The sequence below is a fragment of the Borostomias antarcticus genome, assembly GCF_949987555.1.
Source record: "Borostomias antarcticus genome assembly, chromosome: 14".
NCBI classification, from domain to species: domain Eukaryota; kingdom Metazoa; phylum Chordata; class Actinopteri; order Stomiiformes; family Stomiidae; genus Borostomias; species Borostomias antarcticus.
In genome coordinates this window covers 6,599,958-6,618,015 of record NC_140247.1, presented here as the reverse complement: position 1 = coordinate 6,618,015, position 18,058 = coordinate 6,599,958, and the positions used below count along the sequence as shown (strand labels likewise).

Below are 18,058 nucleotides of genomic sequence, written 5' to 3'. Positions count from 1 at the left end.
AGTGAAGGCCTTGGGGCATCATCAACCACTAGAAGACTTGTTCCCACACCAGACAGGGGTCCAGAGCCAATGTTTGGCTAATTTGCAACCCAAACATATTCCTGTCATCCTTTCATGGCAGAGTCCATCGCCGCCTCTCATTGGCTGGTGAGACAGCGGACATAAGGCCGGCGTTTGACTGCACCCTGAATGCTCTTTAGTTGTCACACTTTTCCCAAACGCCTCGCAGCTGCTGCCATTGTGCCGGTGGAGGGGGGCTCCTCTGCTGCTCTTTTCAGCCGCCTGCTGCTGGGCTGCCCTCCCAGGACTTCAGAGATAGGGGGAAAGTGCGGCCCAAACAATGACATTAATATGGATCCCACTAAAGGAAATCCCAGCACATTCCCAGATATTGGGGCAGGATTCCATTGCATCAATCTGTCCCTGGATGTGTGTGCTAGGGGCCAGGGGAAGGATTAGTGTCCTTCTATTTCCGTTATGAGCTATCACTTCTATATCTGACTTTTATTAAATATCACCATATATTTAGATGTATAATAATTGTTGATAATGATTATGTGTTGGTATTATATGTGTGGATACGTTGTCCATTTGTAAATAAAACTCACATTTTGGGGAACCTAAGTGTGATGACTATGAGGATCTTTATGTTACCCAGTTGAGGAATGTATGCACAATTTATATCACTAACACACCGGATTAATGAATGACTACATCTCTGGCCAAGTAAAAATAAGCAATGGTATTTATTCAGTCGTATCAAAACAACATACTACAAACAAATGCAAAAATAGATATAAGAAATATATTACTTTAGTTCAATAAATATCACATATCAGAAAGCAGTCTCTTAAGATGTGTTTCCCCGGTGTAGTGCTTAGCGTTTCCCCGTTGTAGTGCTTAGGGGTTCTGTCTCTCTCCCAGGGCTGCTTCACACAGTACACATACATGGATTGAGGTATCTGATGGTTGCTTCCCCCAATAAGTCAGGTTCGTCAGGGTTTCATGGTGTGGTGGTGAAAGGCAGTCATTTCCATTATAATGGGCAGCCCATCCACTTCAAAACAAATGAAAAACCTCTGTCAGAGCTCCTTCTGAATACATTCATTATCCGTCAAATTCTTAGAGTCTGAGGAGTGATTTCCAAACCAGTGTCTACAGTTTGGCAAGTTTGTGGTGCTTCCTAGTTAACAAGTCATTTGATATTCCTGAGAGGCGGGTAGCAGTTTGATGACAGCTGGTATTGACCAATGCTTTTGCCATTCTGTATGAATGGTAAAAAATAAAAGGAGAAATGATTATGATTATCAAAAGCCGCCACTTTCCTTATGACATGGTACACATTTTGAAATAGTTCTTTCTATTTAAAAAATTGAAATACTTCTAGCCTCTGTTAAAGGAATGACCCCTCCAGCCCTGACATAAATGTACGTAGGTCTGGGATTGCCCTGGTTGATTTGTGAGGGTCATTCACATTTACACAGGAAGTTGTCACAACAATACTGCCTGGCGGTAGAGAGAACTCCTCCCAACACCAAATGCTAACAGACCATCAACTTGGCCACAGCTCTGTCTGTCCCCTCGCTTTGTCCAGTGGCCATTATCAGTTTATGATGGCGCTACACCAAGGGCTCGTGTCCATCCAGCGCTGCAGTTTTGAGCTGGAACTGTAACACAACGGCCCCAGGCCAGGCGAGCTCGGTGTGTAAGGGTCAGGTCAGCAGCTGGGGGAGGTGGTGATGGGACTGTGTAGGAAGGAGAGCTGGCCAGCCGTGGAGTGTACAGGGATGGAGACGGGGAAGTTGAAGACCGTGCTGCTCTTGCCTATGGCCGGGCTGCCGGCCTCCGAGGAGCAGCTTGTGGAAGCCAGGACCTGGGACTCGAACTGCAGCAGCTGGCCCATGAAGCTGAAGTTGGGGGAGATGATGCTGCGGCGCTGCTTGACGAACTCGAAGGCCTCGTCCAGCTTCACGCGGTTGGTGCGCATGAGGTACGCCAGGCAGATGGTGGCGGAGCGGGAGATGCCGGCCTGGCAGTGGACGAACACGCGGCCTCCTTTATTCCTCACCGAGTCTGAGGGAGAGGGACAAGAAGAGAAGATGAGTATATTGTGTGACGACATAAAAAAAAAAAAAAATAGTGTAGAGATAGATGGTACAAACTCCCAGCTCAGAGAGATGCCATATCGGTATTAGGAAGATGACTTGGAGCCAAGCTATAGGCACAAGCATACAACTGTCTCCATAACACTTTCAGCTACAAATCAGCCCCAACTGCGTTGCTAACAGCCACATCTTATTAAGACACAGGAAGAGCAGTTAAAAGGGCATGGGGGTGTGAGCATGGGGGGCTATCCCCTAAGGAGGGAGCATGAATGGACAAAAGGAGGAGGAGGAGGAGGGGGGGGGGGGGGGGGGGTAGTTGGTCCCCTGCCGGGGGTACTGGTCTGGGAGGAAGGCCGGCGGGGGTGTTGAGAAACTGCCTTTTGTTTAGCCAGAACAAAGGGTGGAGGGGAGGGAGCCATTCAAGCCCAGCCAGTCTCCTCTCTACAAAAGCAGCTTGGGGCCGCAGCCTTGTGGCACAACATGAAAAGGGGGCACCTCTTTAAAATGGGGGTTGAAGGGGTGGTGATGTAACCACTATTGTGGTGGGTCAGGGGGGCTGGGGCCGAGACAGCTGGTCGGTTTTGGAGGGAACTTTTTAAAAATTTAAATCCAACTGAATGAATAAGGGGGTTGAGGAAGGGGAGCTTGGGACGTTATGTAGTTTGCCGCCAACAGCCTCCATGGCAACAGCTGTGCTTGTTGATTGTGTTTGGCAGTTGGGAGAGAAAGAGAAGTAGTAGAAGTGGTGTGGTTAAGATACTCACCGATAAATTCGATTGCCTCGTTGAACCAGGAGCTGATATCTGCTTTGTGGTTGTCCTCAACAGGGATACTTTTGTACTGGAAGGAGTCCTCAAAGTGGTTTGGGCAATTGGCAGAGACATTGATGAGAGCTGTGATGCCTAGCATATCCAACATGTCTTTTCTAGACGCATGGTAGGCACTGCCAAGATACAGGAAGGGCAGGATTTCAACTGGGCCACCCTAGAAGATGAAAAAAATGTCAAAAAAGTCAGTGAGGTGGACACATCGGTCTACGATGAAAGAGCCTTACGGTCCTGGACAGTCAAAATGTATGTAGCTTAAATATAATAACTAATTCATTCATGAACGTTTTAACTCATTTATAAGTATAAAAGTTGATAGCAACCACGTACCTGGTCGTAAAGCGGTGTACTACATGGACTGCAGCCCGACTCGGCACTCCCTGGCTGGCTGGAGCTGAGGGGCAAACTCAGCCCCTGTGGAGGTGAGGGTTTGGTGCACATATCAGGAAACTGTGAGGAAAACGTGTCGAAACCGCCTGGACAAGAAAACGGAGAGAATTAGATTACAGCCGAACAATCAAGTCTGTATGTCAATATTTGTCTGTCTCTATGCGTCAGCTGTCTATCAGGCTATTTTGGCACAATAATGTTTAGGCAAGGCTACTTCACAGGGCAATACCAGCTGGTGCGGTGACAGCTGGAATCCACACTATAACTAGCACGGAGCTCAATGATAGGCCTTTGGGTTTGTCAACCCTTATTCATTAAAACGTCTATAAAGCCTCCAAGTTCCTTACCTTTGAGAAAAAACACACTGGCACCGCAGGGGTCGCGACACAGAGCTGTCACCGCCAGCATCAAGGTCCCATCTTTCTTCACTTGGCCGAAGTCCAAACTCCGATCGTCCACGAACACCACGGACTGATACTCCCCAGTCAGAAGCCTGTTCCTCATGTCCTCGTTGGGGACAATGTGTTCAACTCCCAGACCCCCTCTGGCTCTCCGGCGGACTATGGTGCTAAAACGCACGTTGGCTGAGCCGGGGATGTGAGAGGAGTTGAATGAGAAGAACGAGCGACAGTCTAGTACGAGGCAACCCGAGTCCTCCTCCAACAAGGCACGGAGGGACGCACAGTCGATGCTGGGCACTTCCATTATCACCATAGTAGGACGACGTGCTGAGAAGACCAAATCCAAATACATAGGTTTAATAGCTCTGAAGAAAAAAAACTAAAAGGCTTTCTTTCTTATCTGTAGGTCGTGTAGGCCTGGTGGTGGGTTCTTTTTCACAAGGTCTTGGAGAAATAGGTTTTTTGTTCTTGTTAAGCTTATCTGAGGTTTTACCAGACCGTGGTAAAACACAGAAAAAAAGATTCCACCAAAATGAATAGCTTCTGTATCAGAACAGTCCGTTCCCTGTTCGCACGTATCCAATTGTTGTTCTATTATATTCAATTATTTCTACCTTCCCTGGAGTTGTCCGGAGGGTTATGTCTTCTGAAAGATTCTTTGAAAAGGTCTTATATAGTAACCTCTCCTTGTGAATGAGAGCCTACTGACGTCAAGCGCCGCCCATCTCGGCAAGCTGCCAGCTCCAACTTGTACATACGTCATAGCCTAGTGTCATTGAGCCAAGACAGCCAAGCCCTCCAGAAAGATCACGACAAAGCAGAATGGGGGCTGGTAGCGGCTATGTGGGACATGTCTGTATGGGTGTAGCACTGCAGGACTAAAGAGCAGACCTACTCCTCCTCTAGCCTACTTTTTCTCATATTGTTTAGAGTCCAAAAGAAATAGAATTAGCATATCCGTTCACACCAGAAATACAGTACCCTACATTCTGTTCCTAATATAAAAAACACACACACACACACACACACACACACACACACACACACACACACAAACAACCACTTTATACATACTATAGAGTACAATCTCTGCAATACAATGAAGCACATGTGTAAGTAATATGCTGATATAATGGTAATGGATAATAAAGCCTCATAGTAAATTCCCTAATTGAGGATTTTAGAAATGTACAGTATCTGCAAGACATAGGTATTAATTTTTAATAGTAAGGATCATATCATTATATTAACCATCAGTTAATTTGCCAGGACGTGTGTGAAATATCTGAACATCTGCAAATAGGAATTTGGCAAATTTTCCATGATGTTATTAAATTCGATTTTTATTTTAGCCCTTCAGACGAGGGCTGACAAATACCAGGATAATAGGTCCTGTCCTGTCCTGGTGGCCATAAAAGTTTATTCTTTGTTTTTATTGGGCAGAGGTACATAGTGTTCAAGCGCAAGCGAAGGCTAACCATAAAAGTTAATCACTGTATAGAAAGTTGAGGTCCAGTAAATTTCCACATGCTGGAAGCAAAACACTGGGCTTACAGGAAGACTACACCAGATGGGAGGCCTGCTTTGCGCAGCATTAACAATCACAGTCACTTTGGGAAACCCTTCTGTGTTCCCAGTGTGGTTTGCTGAGCAAGATCATACATGAAAAGCCATTGATATTGGGATCCAGGCCTTAGTGTAACCCCTGACTTCACATGAATAAAAACTATTTTGTACTTCTGTGGTCATGCTCTGGTCTCTGGTTTCTCTTGTCATTAAAATAATTAGCTAAGCCTAATTCATATAAATATGATGTTATTAGTCGAATTGCTTATGTGCTTACTGCTTCTTTGTTTCTCCAGTGTTGCTACAGCAGAGTACAATGCCGATTGCCTGAAGAAACCAGGATATATGTAGGTCATGACGTCAGTCTAGCATTTCTGTAACTTGAGCAAGCAGGGCCCACTTGGAGAGTTGGCGCTGTGTTTTGGCTTCTGTTTTATGTAACCAAAGAAAAATCTAAACCAAAAGTGTACGTGAGACCGGGGGGGGACTAAAGCCTAGCATCAACTTGCAACATCTTTGCAGTCGGTTTTCAACCTCACACGTCTCTGTGATGAGTCAACTGTGTGACATATGCAACAGAGCTGGAATGTTACACAGAGAGAGAGGCAGGGGCGGGGATTTGAAAACAATCTGTACCCAAATATTTTGTTCTCACCATTCATTTGTTTTCCCCTCAGTGAGGTACACTACATACAGGAAGTCAGGAAAGACTGAGTGGCAGAGGAACACCTGACAGCTGTCTGATGAAAGCTAGAGTTGAGAATAGATGAAAGAATTAATCATATGTTTGATATTAGTCCTGTGTGTGTGTGTGTGTGCGTGTGTGTGTGTGTGTGTGTGTGTGTATGTGTGTGTGTGTGTGAGCCTAAACATATACACATGGCACATGCACAAAATAAAAACTATTCGGTCTATTATGTTTTCGATTCCCACCAGCTATACTCAAAAAAGGGAAGTGAAATAGAGGACGGCACCAAGGTCTTTCCTATGTGTAGCAACATTGTCATTGGCAGTAATCCCTCAGAATTTACTGTCATCGTCAGTTCAAGGCCACGTCTGAATCAATATGGGAAAATATTGGGCCTATCCAGTCCTGTCATCAGCACTGTATCAAAACTCACAGCTATTCTTTCTCTAGTCTTTTGTCAGAATGTTACTTTGTATGTAGAGATATGGGGAAAACATACAAGTGCATGATGGGAATCAAGTTTGTGATTTCCATTTGCCAAGCCAAATATCCTCTGGTCTCAGGGGTGCTGTTTGGATTTTGAACTCCACAAGAGCATGTTTTCAAACCACCTCCACATCAACATCATTCCGTTCTACCAAACTATCAATTTGAAATATAATATAAATGTATGTTTATTATATATATATAGTATATACCATATTAAGAGCTTATCTGCTGACTTTATCGAGAGCGATCGAGAGCATCCTGACTGGGAGTATCACGACCAGGTACGGGAACAGCAGCACACAGGATCGCAAGGCTCTATAGAGATGCAAGGGCCACAAGACCAAGAGGGGCCACTCCCCCACGTCAAGGACATTTACATAACAAGTTACAAGACCAAGGCCAACAGGATCCTGAAGGACCCTAGCCACCCAGGCAACTGTTCTCTCTGCTTCGGTCAGGGAAAAGGTACTACACACACACGACGAACACGGAGAGACACGAAGAGCTTCTTCCCCCAAGCCATCCGGCACCTGATTGACTCTAATGTATACAGTGCCACTATATCTAGTGGGTAAGAATATGTAGTGTACATAGAATCACCATACATGCAAATGCAGAGGACAATATATCTCACCCTCGGGATAATTTATTATAGCTATCGTATAGATACACACCCATGCCCCCCGCTATTTCCATATAAAGCATAATCCATCCATACCGGTATCTTATATTTTTACTGTATAGATTGGTACTTCTTGTGTCATTTAAAAATTGTGTATTTAGATTTATCTGTATTGAGCACATCTCAGAGCCAGCAGCAACATTTCATTGTGACTGTACACTGTAGGTCTACATTAGGCTACATGTGGCGAATAGAAGGATTTGAAAAGAATCTGAATCTTTTTGTTAAATCGCCTGAATATTCACCCCAGTCTTAGATCTGGGAGACAACAAAGAGCCTTCTTGCCCTATATTGTAGATCTATTACTAAACTTTATAAATGATATAGGCCTAAACGTTATATTGAAGTTTGGATGCAGCAATACATGACGGTAAATGTTCACCAGAAAGGTTATATCGTCTTCCCACCACTGCGATCTCTCTCACGCACAACGGAAGGAGAATCACATGAGTAGGAAATGTTCTCAGCCAATAAGGTTCTGCAAAGCGTCCTAAGCTGACGTCATCCCGGTACCGATGAACAACCGGTAGTATTGAAGAGCAATCTTTCCTGGCTCGTGGGCTGATTGAATTGTAGAATATTTCTCTGTAAAACGTGCAAACACCATGCCGTTCGATGTTAGGAGGTGAGTAGAGAGCTTCGGCTCATAATTCGTTGCCTTCACGGCATTTGTTACATTGGCTACGTAGCCTGTGGGTTTGTGGAAGGATGAATCATCTGAAGAAACCCATTGCCACAAGTTCCCTAGTCAACAAGTTAGCGGTGCGATCATGGATGGGAACGATACATTGTGTTGTATTGCAAATTCATTGTTGCAACCATGTTGTTACAATGTTACCACAGAGGCTCACATGTCTTATGAGGGTTCGACTAGGGAACGTTGCTCAAGGAAGATCATTGCAGTAAACGAAGTATACTTTGGCAGCCAATCAACTCGGGTTATTTTAGCATACCATTGTTTGAAGCTGTTATAACGCAAGCCATCCTGATTAAACCTAAGACTTGTAGAGAAATGCAATACCATACATACAGACTATTACCATGCATTACATCAGTGTTATAAATATTGATTGTGTGATTATTATTTTACCCTTAAACTCCATAAAGCTACATATTCTTCCTGGATATTGACTGATCTTAGTAATTGTTTATTTCTCTCTATGGCCAAAGAGAACCAGTTAGTGGTCAGTGAACAGTTTGTAGTGGGATGTCTCTGTGCAGCTCTCTAAACAAGCAGGCATTCAAATGAGAGAACATAATGAGCTACACACCATGTGCAAATAAAGAGCAGGATCTGCTTTAAGCACACAGACTCTTTGCACTCTGGCCTGCTGGAACACCTAATGGTACAATGGTATTGCCCCAAAGTACCAGGCACATAGACCTAGTTATCTGGGAAGTGTACCAGTCATGAAGTTATTATAAGTAGGAATGTACTTTATTGATCCCTGAGAGGAACTATTGCTGCAGCAAGAATACAAGAACAACAGTCAAACTAATTAGGCCTAATTAAATCAGAATCAGTTTATTGCCAGGTAGTTTTTACACATACTAGGTATTTGTTCTGGTCAGTTGGTCCATAACACTGATGGTGTCTGGACAGTGCAAAATAAAAATGTACAGATATGGGATATTCAAAAGTGACGAGTATAGGATATGCAAAAGTCACAGTGTAAACAGCAAGTTGCCGATGCCTCATAGTGCAAACAAGCATCAGTTCTGTAAGTTTCAAATATCCACAAATAGTGAGACTCTCACTCGATCGGAAGCATTAGCACCCAACGAGCGGACTCGGGTCTGTTTTGTTCAGACAGTGAATTTAATAGTTTGATGGCGGCTGGTATGAAGGACTTCTGGAAGCATTCGTTGAGCACTGTGGCAAAATAAAGTCTCTCTGGCTGAAGGTGCTCCTCCGCTTGACCAGGAAGTCATGCAGGGGAGAGTGCGTGACATTGTCCATGATGGCCAGCAGTTTGGCCAACATTCGCCTCTCCATAGCCACAGTCAGAGTCCAGGCTGACCCCCAGGACAGAGCCAGGCTGACCCCCAGGACAGAGCCAGGCTGACCCCCAGGACAGAGCCAGGCTGACCCCCAGGACAGAGCCAGGCTGACCCCCAGGACAGAGCCAGGCTGACCCCCAGGACAGAGCCAGGCTGACCCCCAGGACAGAGCCAGGCTGACCCCCAGGACAGACCCAGGCTGACCCCCAGGACAGAGCCAGGCTGACCCCCAGGACAGAGCCAGGCTGACCCCTAGGACAGAGCCAGGCTGACCCCTAGGACAGAGCCAGGCTGACCCCCAGGACAGAGCCAGGCTGACCCCCAGGACAGACCCAGGCTGACCCCCAGGACAGAGCCAGGCTGACCCCCAGGACAGAGCCAGGCTGACCCCTAGGACAGAGCCAGGCTGACCCCTAGGACAGAGCCAGGCTGACCCCCAGGACAGAGCCAGGCTGACCCCCAGGACAGAGCCAGGCTGACCCCCAGGACAGAGCCAGGCTGACCCCCAGGACAGACCCAGGCTGACCCCCAGGATCCCCATCCTGTTGGGTGTCCACTGCTTTGATGCTGTTGCCCCGTCGGTTGTGTGCTGGGGCATTCTACTTATTTACATTTGACATGTTAGTCATTTAGCAGACACTTTTATCCAAAGCGACTTAAAATAAGTACATTTGTCTAGAGTAAGTGAACCGACTGTACATCCCAGTCATCGTCAGTAAAGCCTCTTATAAGAACAAGTGACACCAAAAGTCACAGTGCTAGAACAAGAGCTTTTCTCTCTTTTTTTTCATACACAATGGGGGTTGGGTGTGGAGGTATTCCCAGTGGATACAAACCCGGGTTAGGGCAAGGGATATGATAGGGTTGGGTGGAGGGATGGCTCCATGGATACAAACCTGGTTTAGGTACTGGGACATGTACCAGTCAAATAGTTATATACTGGGAAGTGTACCCGACCCGTCATATAGTTATACACTGGGAAATGTATAGTTATATGGGAAGGCATATAGTTATACACTGGGAAGTGCACCTGTTATATAGTTATACTAGGAAGTGTACCGGTCAATATAGTTATATACTGAGAAGTATACCAGTTATATAGTTCTGGGAAGTGTTCCAGTCATATAGTTATAGAGAAGTATACCAGTTATATAGTTCTGGGAAGTGTATCAATCATATAGTTATATACTGAGAAGAATACCAGTTATATAGTTCTGGGAAGTGTACTAGTCATATAGTTATATACTGAGAAGTATACCAGTTATACCATTCTGGGAAGTGTACTAGTCATATAGTTATATACTGAGAAGTGTACCAGTCATATAGTTATATACTGAGAAGTATACCAGTTATACCATTCTGGGAAGTGTACTAGTCATATAGTTATATACTGAGAAGTATACCAGTTATATAGTTACAGTATGCAGTGCCTATACAAATAAAAAGTATTCACCCTTCTTGAATGTTTTCACATTTTATTGTGTTACAACATGGAATCCTGATGGATTTAATTCCCCTTTTTTTGTCACTCATAAACGCAAAATACTCTGTAATGTCAAAGTGGAAAGAAATCAACATATTTTCAAATTACAAAAAAAGAAATATTTATTCCATAATTATTCACCCCCAGAGTTAATACTTGGTAGAAGCACCTTTGGCAGCAATTACAGATATGAGTCTGTTTGGGAAAGTCTTGTTCAGCTTTGCAAATGTAGATGCAGTAATTGTCACCCATTCTTCTTTTCAAAATTGCTCAAGCTCCATCCAGTTGGATGGGTGCCATTGGTGAACAGCCAAAGTCTTACCACAAATTCTCAATTGGATTGAGGTCTGGGCTTTGACTGGGTCATTCCAGGATGTTGACTTTTTGCTTTTTAAGCCATTCCAGTGCGGCTTTGTTTACATGTTTTTGGTCATTGTCCTGCTGGAAGATGAATCTTCTCCCAAATCCAAGGTCTCTTGCAGACTCCCACAGGTTTTCCTCCAGAATTTGTCTGTACTTTGCTCCATTAATTTTACCCCCTTATCTTTTTGAGATGTCCAGTCCCTGATGCAGAGAAGCAGCCCCATAACATGATGCTACCACCACTATGCTTCACAGTAGGGATGTTTTTCTTAGGTTGATGTGCAGTGTTAAGCTTGCGCCAAACATAGTGCTGGGTGTTGAGGTCAAAAGTTCGATTTTAGATAGCATCTTCTTGCTCAGAGTCTCCCACATGCCACAGGGTTAATTCTAGCCAATATTTGATGTGAGTGCCATGCACAATTTCCCCCATCTCAGCCATGGAAGGCTGTACCTCCTTCAGAGTTACCATAGGCCTCTTGCTGGCCTCTCTGATGATGACCTGCCTCGCCAGGCTACTTAGTAGTTGACGACGGCCTGTTCTAGACAGATTCACAGGTGAGATATTCAATGCATTGGAAATCTTCTTATACCCCTCTTGCTTTTAAGAACATTGTCCTGGATCTGTTTGGAATGTTCCTTGGTCTTCATTCATGGTGTATGTGGTGTGGTTTGGGAACGCACTAACCAACTGTGGGATCAACTTTATTTGTCAGTGACAAAAAAACTAAATGAAATCAATTTTGATTCCATGTTGTAACACAATAAAATGTGAAAAAGTCCAAGGGTGAGGGTGAGTTCTTTTCATTCAGACTGTACACTGTACTAGGAAGTGTACCATCCTAATATCAGTTCCCGTTTGAGTGACATGTCATGCTGCATATCTCAAACCTCCATAACTATACGTGAGCGTGATTAGATCTGGTGTGATGTGCTATGACTGCACTGTACTGCTGGAGCCCTCAGTGTGTGACCTCGCCGCTGTCATGCCGACACTCTCGCGCTCCCCCATGACCTTGCTGCTGACTCTGTGACTGCAGTGTGCTCCTGTGTCTTCCACGGTCGATAACAAGACATATGTTCAATAGCTGTCATTCAGTCTAGCGATGACAGATTGGTGACATGTGTTTGACTAACTTACACTATTAAGCTCCGCTCGTTATGCACTTCCAGGTACAGCAGCGCTTGCGGTCTATCGGCTCTCGTTTACGATAAACTTCCCCAATTGGCCATTAGTAACGTTTACTCAGCCATCAGCGGCCTGAATCTCCCACTCACCGTGACTCACTAACCGTGTCCTCGCACACAGCTCACTCATTTCACCCGGCTCACTCTGTGTGCTTTCACTTCTCGCCATTGCCCAAGAGCTGATAGAATAGAATAGAACACAGTGTCCCCCGGTCTCTGAGGCTCGTCCCCCGGAGAGAGAAGCAGGAGAGAACAGCTGGGGGGTGAGGACATGGAGAGCCGTGTATCCCAGGAAGTTACCACAGACACTAGATGGACCTGCAGCTGAACTCTTAGGGGTCGATATTTAGACTTAGTGAACACAAGACTTCTCAAGGGGTCAGGCCTTGTTGTTGTGAGAGGATTCTCTGTATTTGAGTCACTGGAGGCCAAATGAACTAATGAGCTGTGTTGTTATTAGGATACATTTCCCATCGTCTTGATTGATTTACCATCAGGCATTTGGTACTGTACGTAATTTTGTAAAACCAGAGAGAGCAGATTGGGCATGGATTTAGTAGTAGTACTGTATTGATACCCGGGGGGAAAGTGCACTGGATGAATCTTAATCATAAAGTGATATAGAAAAGACTCAGCTGGTGTCAAGTGAGGAGCCTTAATGTCCATAATGTGGCAGCCTCCACCTGTCTCTCCCACCCACCTGTCTCAGCCCCCACCTGTCTCAGCCCCCACCTGTCTCAGTCTCTACCTGTCTCTCCCACCCACCTGTCTCAGCCCCCACCTGTCTCAGCCTCTACCTGTCTCAGCCTCTACCTGTCTCAGCCTCCACCTGTCTCTCCCACCCACCTGTCTCAGCCCCCACCTGTCTCAGCCTCTACCTGTCTCAGCCCCCACCTGTCTCAATCTCTACCTGTCTCAGCCTCCACCTGTCTCTCCCACCCCACCCGTCTCAGCCTCCACCTGTCTCAGTCTCTACCTGTCTCAGCCTCCACCTGTCTCAGCCCCCACCAGCCTCAGCCCCCACCTGTCTCAGCCCCCACCTGTCTAAGCCTCTACCTATCTCAGCCTCTACCTATCTCAGCCTCTACCTGTCTCAGCCTCTACCTGTCTCAGCCCCCACCTGTCTCAGCCTCTACCTGTCTCAGCCCCCACCTGTCTCAGCCTCTACCTGTCTCAGCCCCCACCTGTCTCAGCCTCTACCTGTCTCAGCCTCCACCTGTCTAAGCCTCTACCTGTCTCAGCCTCCACCTGTCTAAGCCTCTACCTGTCTCAGCCTCTACCTGTCTCAGCCTCTACCTGTCTCAGCCCCCACCTGTCTCAGCCTCTACCTGTCTCAGCCTCTACCTGTCTCAGCCCCCACCTGTCTCAGCCCCCACCTGTCTCAGCCCCCACTTGTCTCAGCCCCCACCTGTCTAAGCCTCTACCTGTCTCAGCCTCTACCTGTCTCAGCCCCCACCTGTCTAAGCCCCCACCTGTCTCAGCCTCTACCTGTCTCAGCCTCCACCTGTCTCAGCCCCCACCTGTCTCAGCCTCCACCTGTCTCAGCCCCCACCTGTCTCAGTCTCTACCTGTCTAAGCCTCCACCTGTCTCAGCCCCTCCCCCCCTCCACACACACCACAGAGGCTGCCCCCCCACTTCCTGTCTGCCTGGCCTGTCAGGACACAATGATCCCAGCAGCACTGATCAAGACACGGAGGGAGGGACGGAGGGGGAGAGGGGCTGAACGAAGCGAGGGGGAGAGGAGGGGGAGTGAGGCCGGAGGGGGAGGTAGGGATAGAGGGGGAGAGGAGGGGGAGTGAGGCCGGAGGGGGAGGTAGGGATAGAGGGGGAGAGGAGGGGGAGTGAGGCCGGAGGGGGAGGTAGGGATAGAGGGGGAGTGAGGCCGGAGGGGGAGGTAGGGATAGAGGGAGAGAGGAGAGGAGTAGAGGGACGGGGTAGTGAGAGTGAGGTGGGGGGGGGGGGTTAAGGCATAATAAATGAAACAGCGGGTTATGGGCCTGGACAGGAAGCCCTCCCCCACTTCCTCCCCCTCCCTGCATTGCGTCAGTTGAGGGATTATTTAACTGGCAGCACTTTGTGTACAAAATGTGCACAGATGTGTGGATGTTTCGGGGTGGGGAGGAGGAGGCGGAGGAGGATTTTTTGGGGGCCAGTGGTAGAGTTTGTGTTGAAAGTCTTTCAATGCCGAAAAAGGGCAGGCTCAAGACCACTGAATGCCTGTGAGGCTGAATAGTTTGGCTGTTGAGTAGCAGAGTTTTTCTCTCTCTGTCAGAGAAGGAGGGTTATGAGCAATCTCCATTTACCCTCCGTTCTGCCAAAAATGATCCAACTCTCATATGAAAGTCATAGGCCTGCATGACGCTGACCACCACATACCAATCCATTTGTGTCACTAAGAAAATACACTATAAATTCTCATTTGTGTTACTTGCATTTTGTATCTGTACCTTTGTGCGTGCGTGCGTGCGTGCGTGTGTGTCTGTGTGTGTGTGTCTGTGTGTGTGTGTCTGTGTGTGTGTGTCTGTGTGTGTGTGTCTGTGTGTAGCTGCTGGCTGGCTGTCTAGGCTTGTTTTTCATGGCTGCATTCCAGAGCTAACATTCCTCTGCCCTTCCGTAATACTGCGCAGCCTTCTGGGTACAGAATGTGCTCCCTCTCTCACCCCAGCACACTGTGTTTACCTTTTCCTCTTTTTTTTCTTTTCACCTCTCTCTGTCTCTCTCTCTCTCTCTCTCTCTCTCTCTCTCTCTCTCTCTCACACTCTTTCTTTCTTTCGCTCTCTCTCTCACTCACTCTTTCCTTCTGTTTTCTTGTCATCCCCCCTTAGGTTGGATATCTACAGGAAAGTCCCCAAAGATCTCACCCAGCCCACATACACCGGAGCCTTCAGTGAGTAGTCTGCCATCATCAGCCCGGGTGGTTTACAAACCTGACACTATAGGTACTTCTCAAGCAGTACTTCACAATAGAGCGGTGACTTGCCATCGCACAGGTACTGTGTTGGAATGTCATTAATCACCTCAGCTCCTCCCACCACGTGTCGCAGACCTGTCACTCCAATGGAATCTCTGCCTCTCCTCGTCTTTGTTGTGCCATGTGATTTCCTGTTTGTCACCAAGCTGTCATTGAATTTCCACCAATGGCATAGATGGCTCACTGCCTACTAGGGGGGAAGTGTGTGATGAAATGGTTTCATGTTTACGATTTATGATTACTGGCATCGATTTATCATTGGCCCATCATGGATGACACTACATGTTTGTAAACAGGATATGATGCTCCTTACTCATCCAGATTGCTTTTACATGACAGTATCTTAGTCAGTATCTTAGTCTACTCATGCTGCTTACTGAGTTTCTCTGCCCAGGAATTTTATTTCCCCCCCCCCCCCGGGAATAATAAAGTAACTCCCTTCCTCCCTCCCCTCCCTACCTGCCACCTGTATATTTACTAGCAGTGCCTGGACAGGGGTTGGGGGTTGTGTGGGTTATTGGGTTGCGGTTATTGGTTTTCCCGGAAGGTACAGTCATATTATTGCAATTCTGTCTCAGCAGGTTATAGCAGAAACAGGTTCTCCCTCTTAACAAAAGGCCAAATATTTGACCCCCTCAGCCTTTTGTTATTTTGTAGGGCTGGCTGCCAATGGTTTCAGCCTCAGGACTTCTACTTAAAGCCTGAACACACTGGGTTAGTTCTAAACACACTGGGTTAGTTCTAAACACACTGGGTTAGTTATAAACACACTGGGTTAGTTATAAACACACTGGGTTAGTTATAAACACACTGGGTTAGTTATAAACACTCTGGGTTAGTTATAAACACACTGGGTTAGTTATAAACACACTGGGTTAGTTCTAAACACACTGGGTTAGTTATAAACACACTGGGTCAGTTATAAACACACTGGGTTAGTTATAAACACACTGGGTTAGTTATAAACACACTGGGTTAGTTATAAACACACTGGGTTAGTTATAAACACACTGGGTTAGTTATAAACACTGGGTTAGTTATAAACACACTGGGTTAGTTATAAACACTGGGTTAGTTATAAACACACTGGGTTAGTTATAAACACACTGGGTTAGTTATAAACACACTGGGTTAGTTATAAACACACTGGTTAGTTATAAACACACTGGGTTAGTTATAAACACTGGGTTAGTTATAAACACACTGGGTTAGTTATAAACACACTGGGTTAGTTATAAACACACTGGGTTAGTTATAAACACTGGGTTAGTTATAAACACACTGGGTTAGTTATAAACACACTGGGTTAGTTATAAACACACTGGGTTAGTTATAAACACACTGGGTTAGTTATAAACAAAGCTGGGACATTCGATAACCTGAATGAACCTCCAGTGGGTTGTTGCATAGACCACACAGTATAGCATCCCAGACCTGGGTTAGCTTAGACAGAACAGTATAGCACCCCAGACCTGGGTTAGCTTAGACAGAACGGTATAGCACCCCAGAACCTGGGCTAGTTTAGACAGAACAGTATAGCACCCCAGACCTGGGCTAGTTTAGACAGAACAGTATAGGACTCTAACCCTGGGCTAGTTTAGACAGAACAGTATAGGACTCTAACCCTGGGCTAGTTTAGACAGAAGAGTATAGCATCCCAGACCTGGGTTAGCTTAGACGGAACAGTCTAGCCCCCCGGAACAGTCTAGCACCCCAGAACCTGGGTTAGCTTAGACGGAACAGTCTAGCACCCCAGAACCTGGGTTAGCTTAGACGGAACAGTCTAGCACCCCAGAACCTGGGTTAGCTTAGACGGAACAGTCTAGCACCCCAGAACCTGGGTTAGTTTAGACAGAACAGTTCACATGGCTTTTTCTCAATGAATACCGGCTTGCCGTGTAAACGTTTCCAGTGATAAATTCCTCTAGTTTAGATCCATAACCTGACTCCTGCATCATGTTGATCATTATGGGATGGATGATTGCCAGCTGTGTGCCTCCTCACGCTGGGAGAGATTACGCGTGTCCTATAATGAACCTGAGAGGGTGACCCCTGTGTCATCATGACACTCCCTACTGTTAGTTAAACATTATCTTTTGCAAACCCTCAGCAAACCACAGATTATGCCATGACGCATTCTTAACCACCAGATCCAAGAAGACTGTTGCCAAGTAAACAGGCCTCACCTGCTGAGTTCCAGCTTTCTGACTCAGTCACATGATTGCCATGGTTACTCACACCAGATAGACCACAGTTGCACAGACGCAGATCACCAGCTCCTCTGTTTATGTTAGTGAACACACAGAGCTGCACGACAGGACTCTGGAGACAAGTACCTCAGAAACAAGGAGCAGTGTATTTAAATCGATTAAACGCTACAGTATCTAACCGTAACCCTTAAAAGGTCCACATCCATATATCAGTGGTTTTCATGCCTTTTGGCTCAAGTTCAAATCGAATGAGAATGACTGTTTATGGTTCTTATTGTGATCTTCTTTCAACCATAGTGTTGCTGTCACTGTTATTCTCCTCAGAGGGAGCCCTGTGATGTTAAGTAGAGGTGGTCATCATCATCATCATCATCATAATCGTCATCAGCGGGAGTTTGTCTGAGGAAACCAAAACCGACTTGTCTGAGTTGACTGTATAAGCGTGAGCTCATCCTCCAGGCAGTAGGTCTGGTGTAATGGCCGCCTCGTGTTGGTATTAAAGGGTAATCACCAAAGGGAGGCCTTTGAAGCTTGCATAATGGCTGAGCCAGCACCACCAGTAAAACTGCTATTTGGGGAAGCTTTTTACCACCGAGTAATAATTTAATTGACGTCAACATATTAGGTCAGTCTCTCCCACAAGAACCGGGCGGGGCTTCTGCGGAGCGGGGTATGCCATGAAACACCGGCCTCAAG

At 46.3% G+C, this 18,058-nt stretch overlaps 2 protein-coding genes across 2 annotated transcripts in view; one reads left to right on the top strand and one right to left on the bottom strand.

Moving 5' to 3' along the window:
- Positions 1 to 853: 853 nt before the first annotated feature.
- dusp1 (dual specificity phosphatase 1) lies at positions 854 to 4,315 on the bottom strand. The gene is made up of 4 exons (XM_084448370.1): positions 3,670 to 4,315; positions 3,263 to 3,408; positions 2,870 to 3,089; positions 854 to 2,073 (listed from the first exon to the last, which is right to left on the bottom strand). The coding sequence occupies exons 1-4, from the start codon at positions 4,073 to 4,075 to the stop codon at positions 1,718 to 1,720; spliced, it is 1,128 nt and encodes a 375-aa protein (XP_084304496.1). The 5' UTR covers positions 4,076 to 4,315; the 3' UTR covers positions 854 to 1,717.
- A 3,327-nt stretch (positions 4,316 to 7,642) lies between these two features.
- The window catches only part of ergic1 (endoplasmic reticulum-golgi intermediate compartment 1), an 18,087-nt gene continuing 7,671 nt past the window's right edge, over positions 7,643 to 18,058 (top strand). The window contains exons 1-2 of the mRNA XM_084448353.1: positions 7,643 to 7,773; positions 15,007 to 15,068. Of these exons, the coding sequence (XP_084304479.1) occupies positions 7,754 to 7,773; positions 15,007 to 15,068 (82 nt within the window). The 5' untranslated portion in view covers positions 7,643 to 7,753. The remainder of the gene's footprint in view (positions 7,774 to 15,006; positions 15,069 to 18,058) is intronic.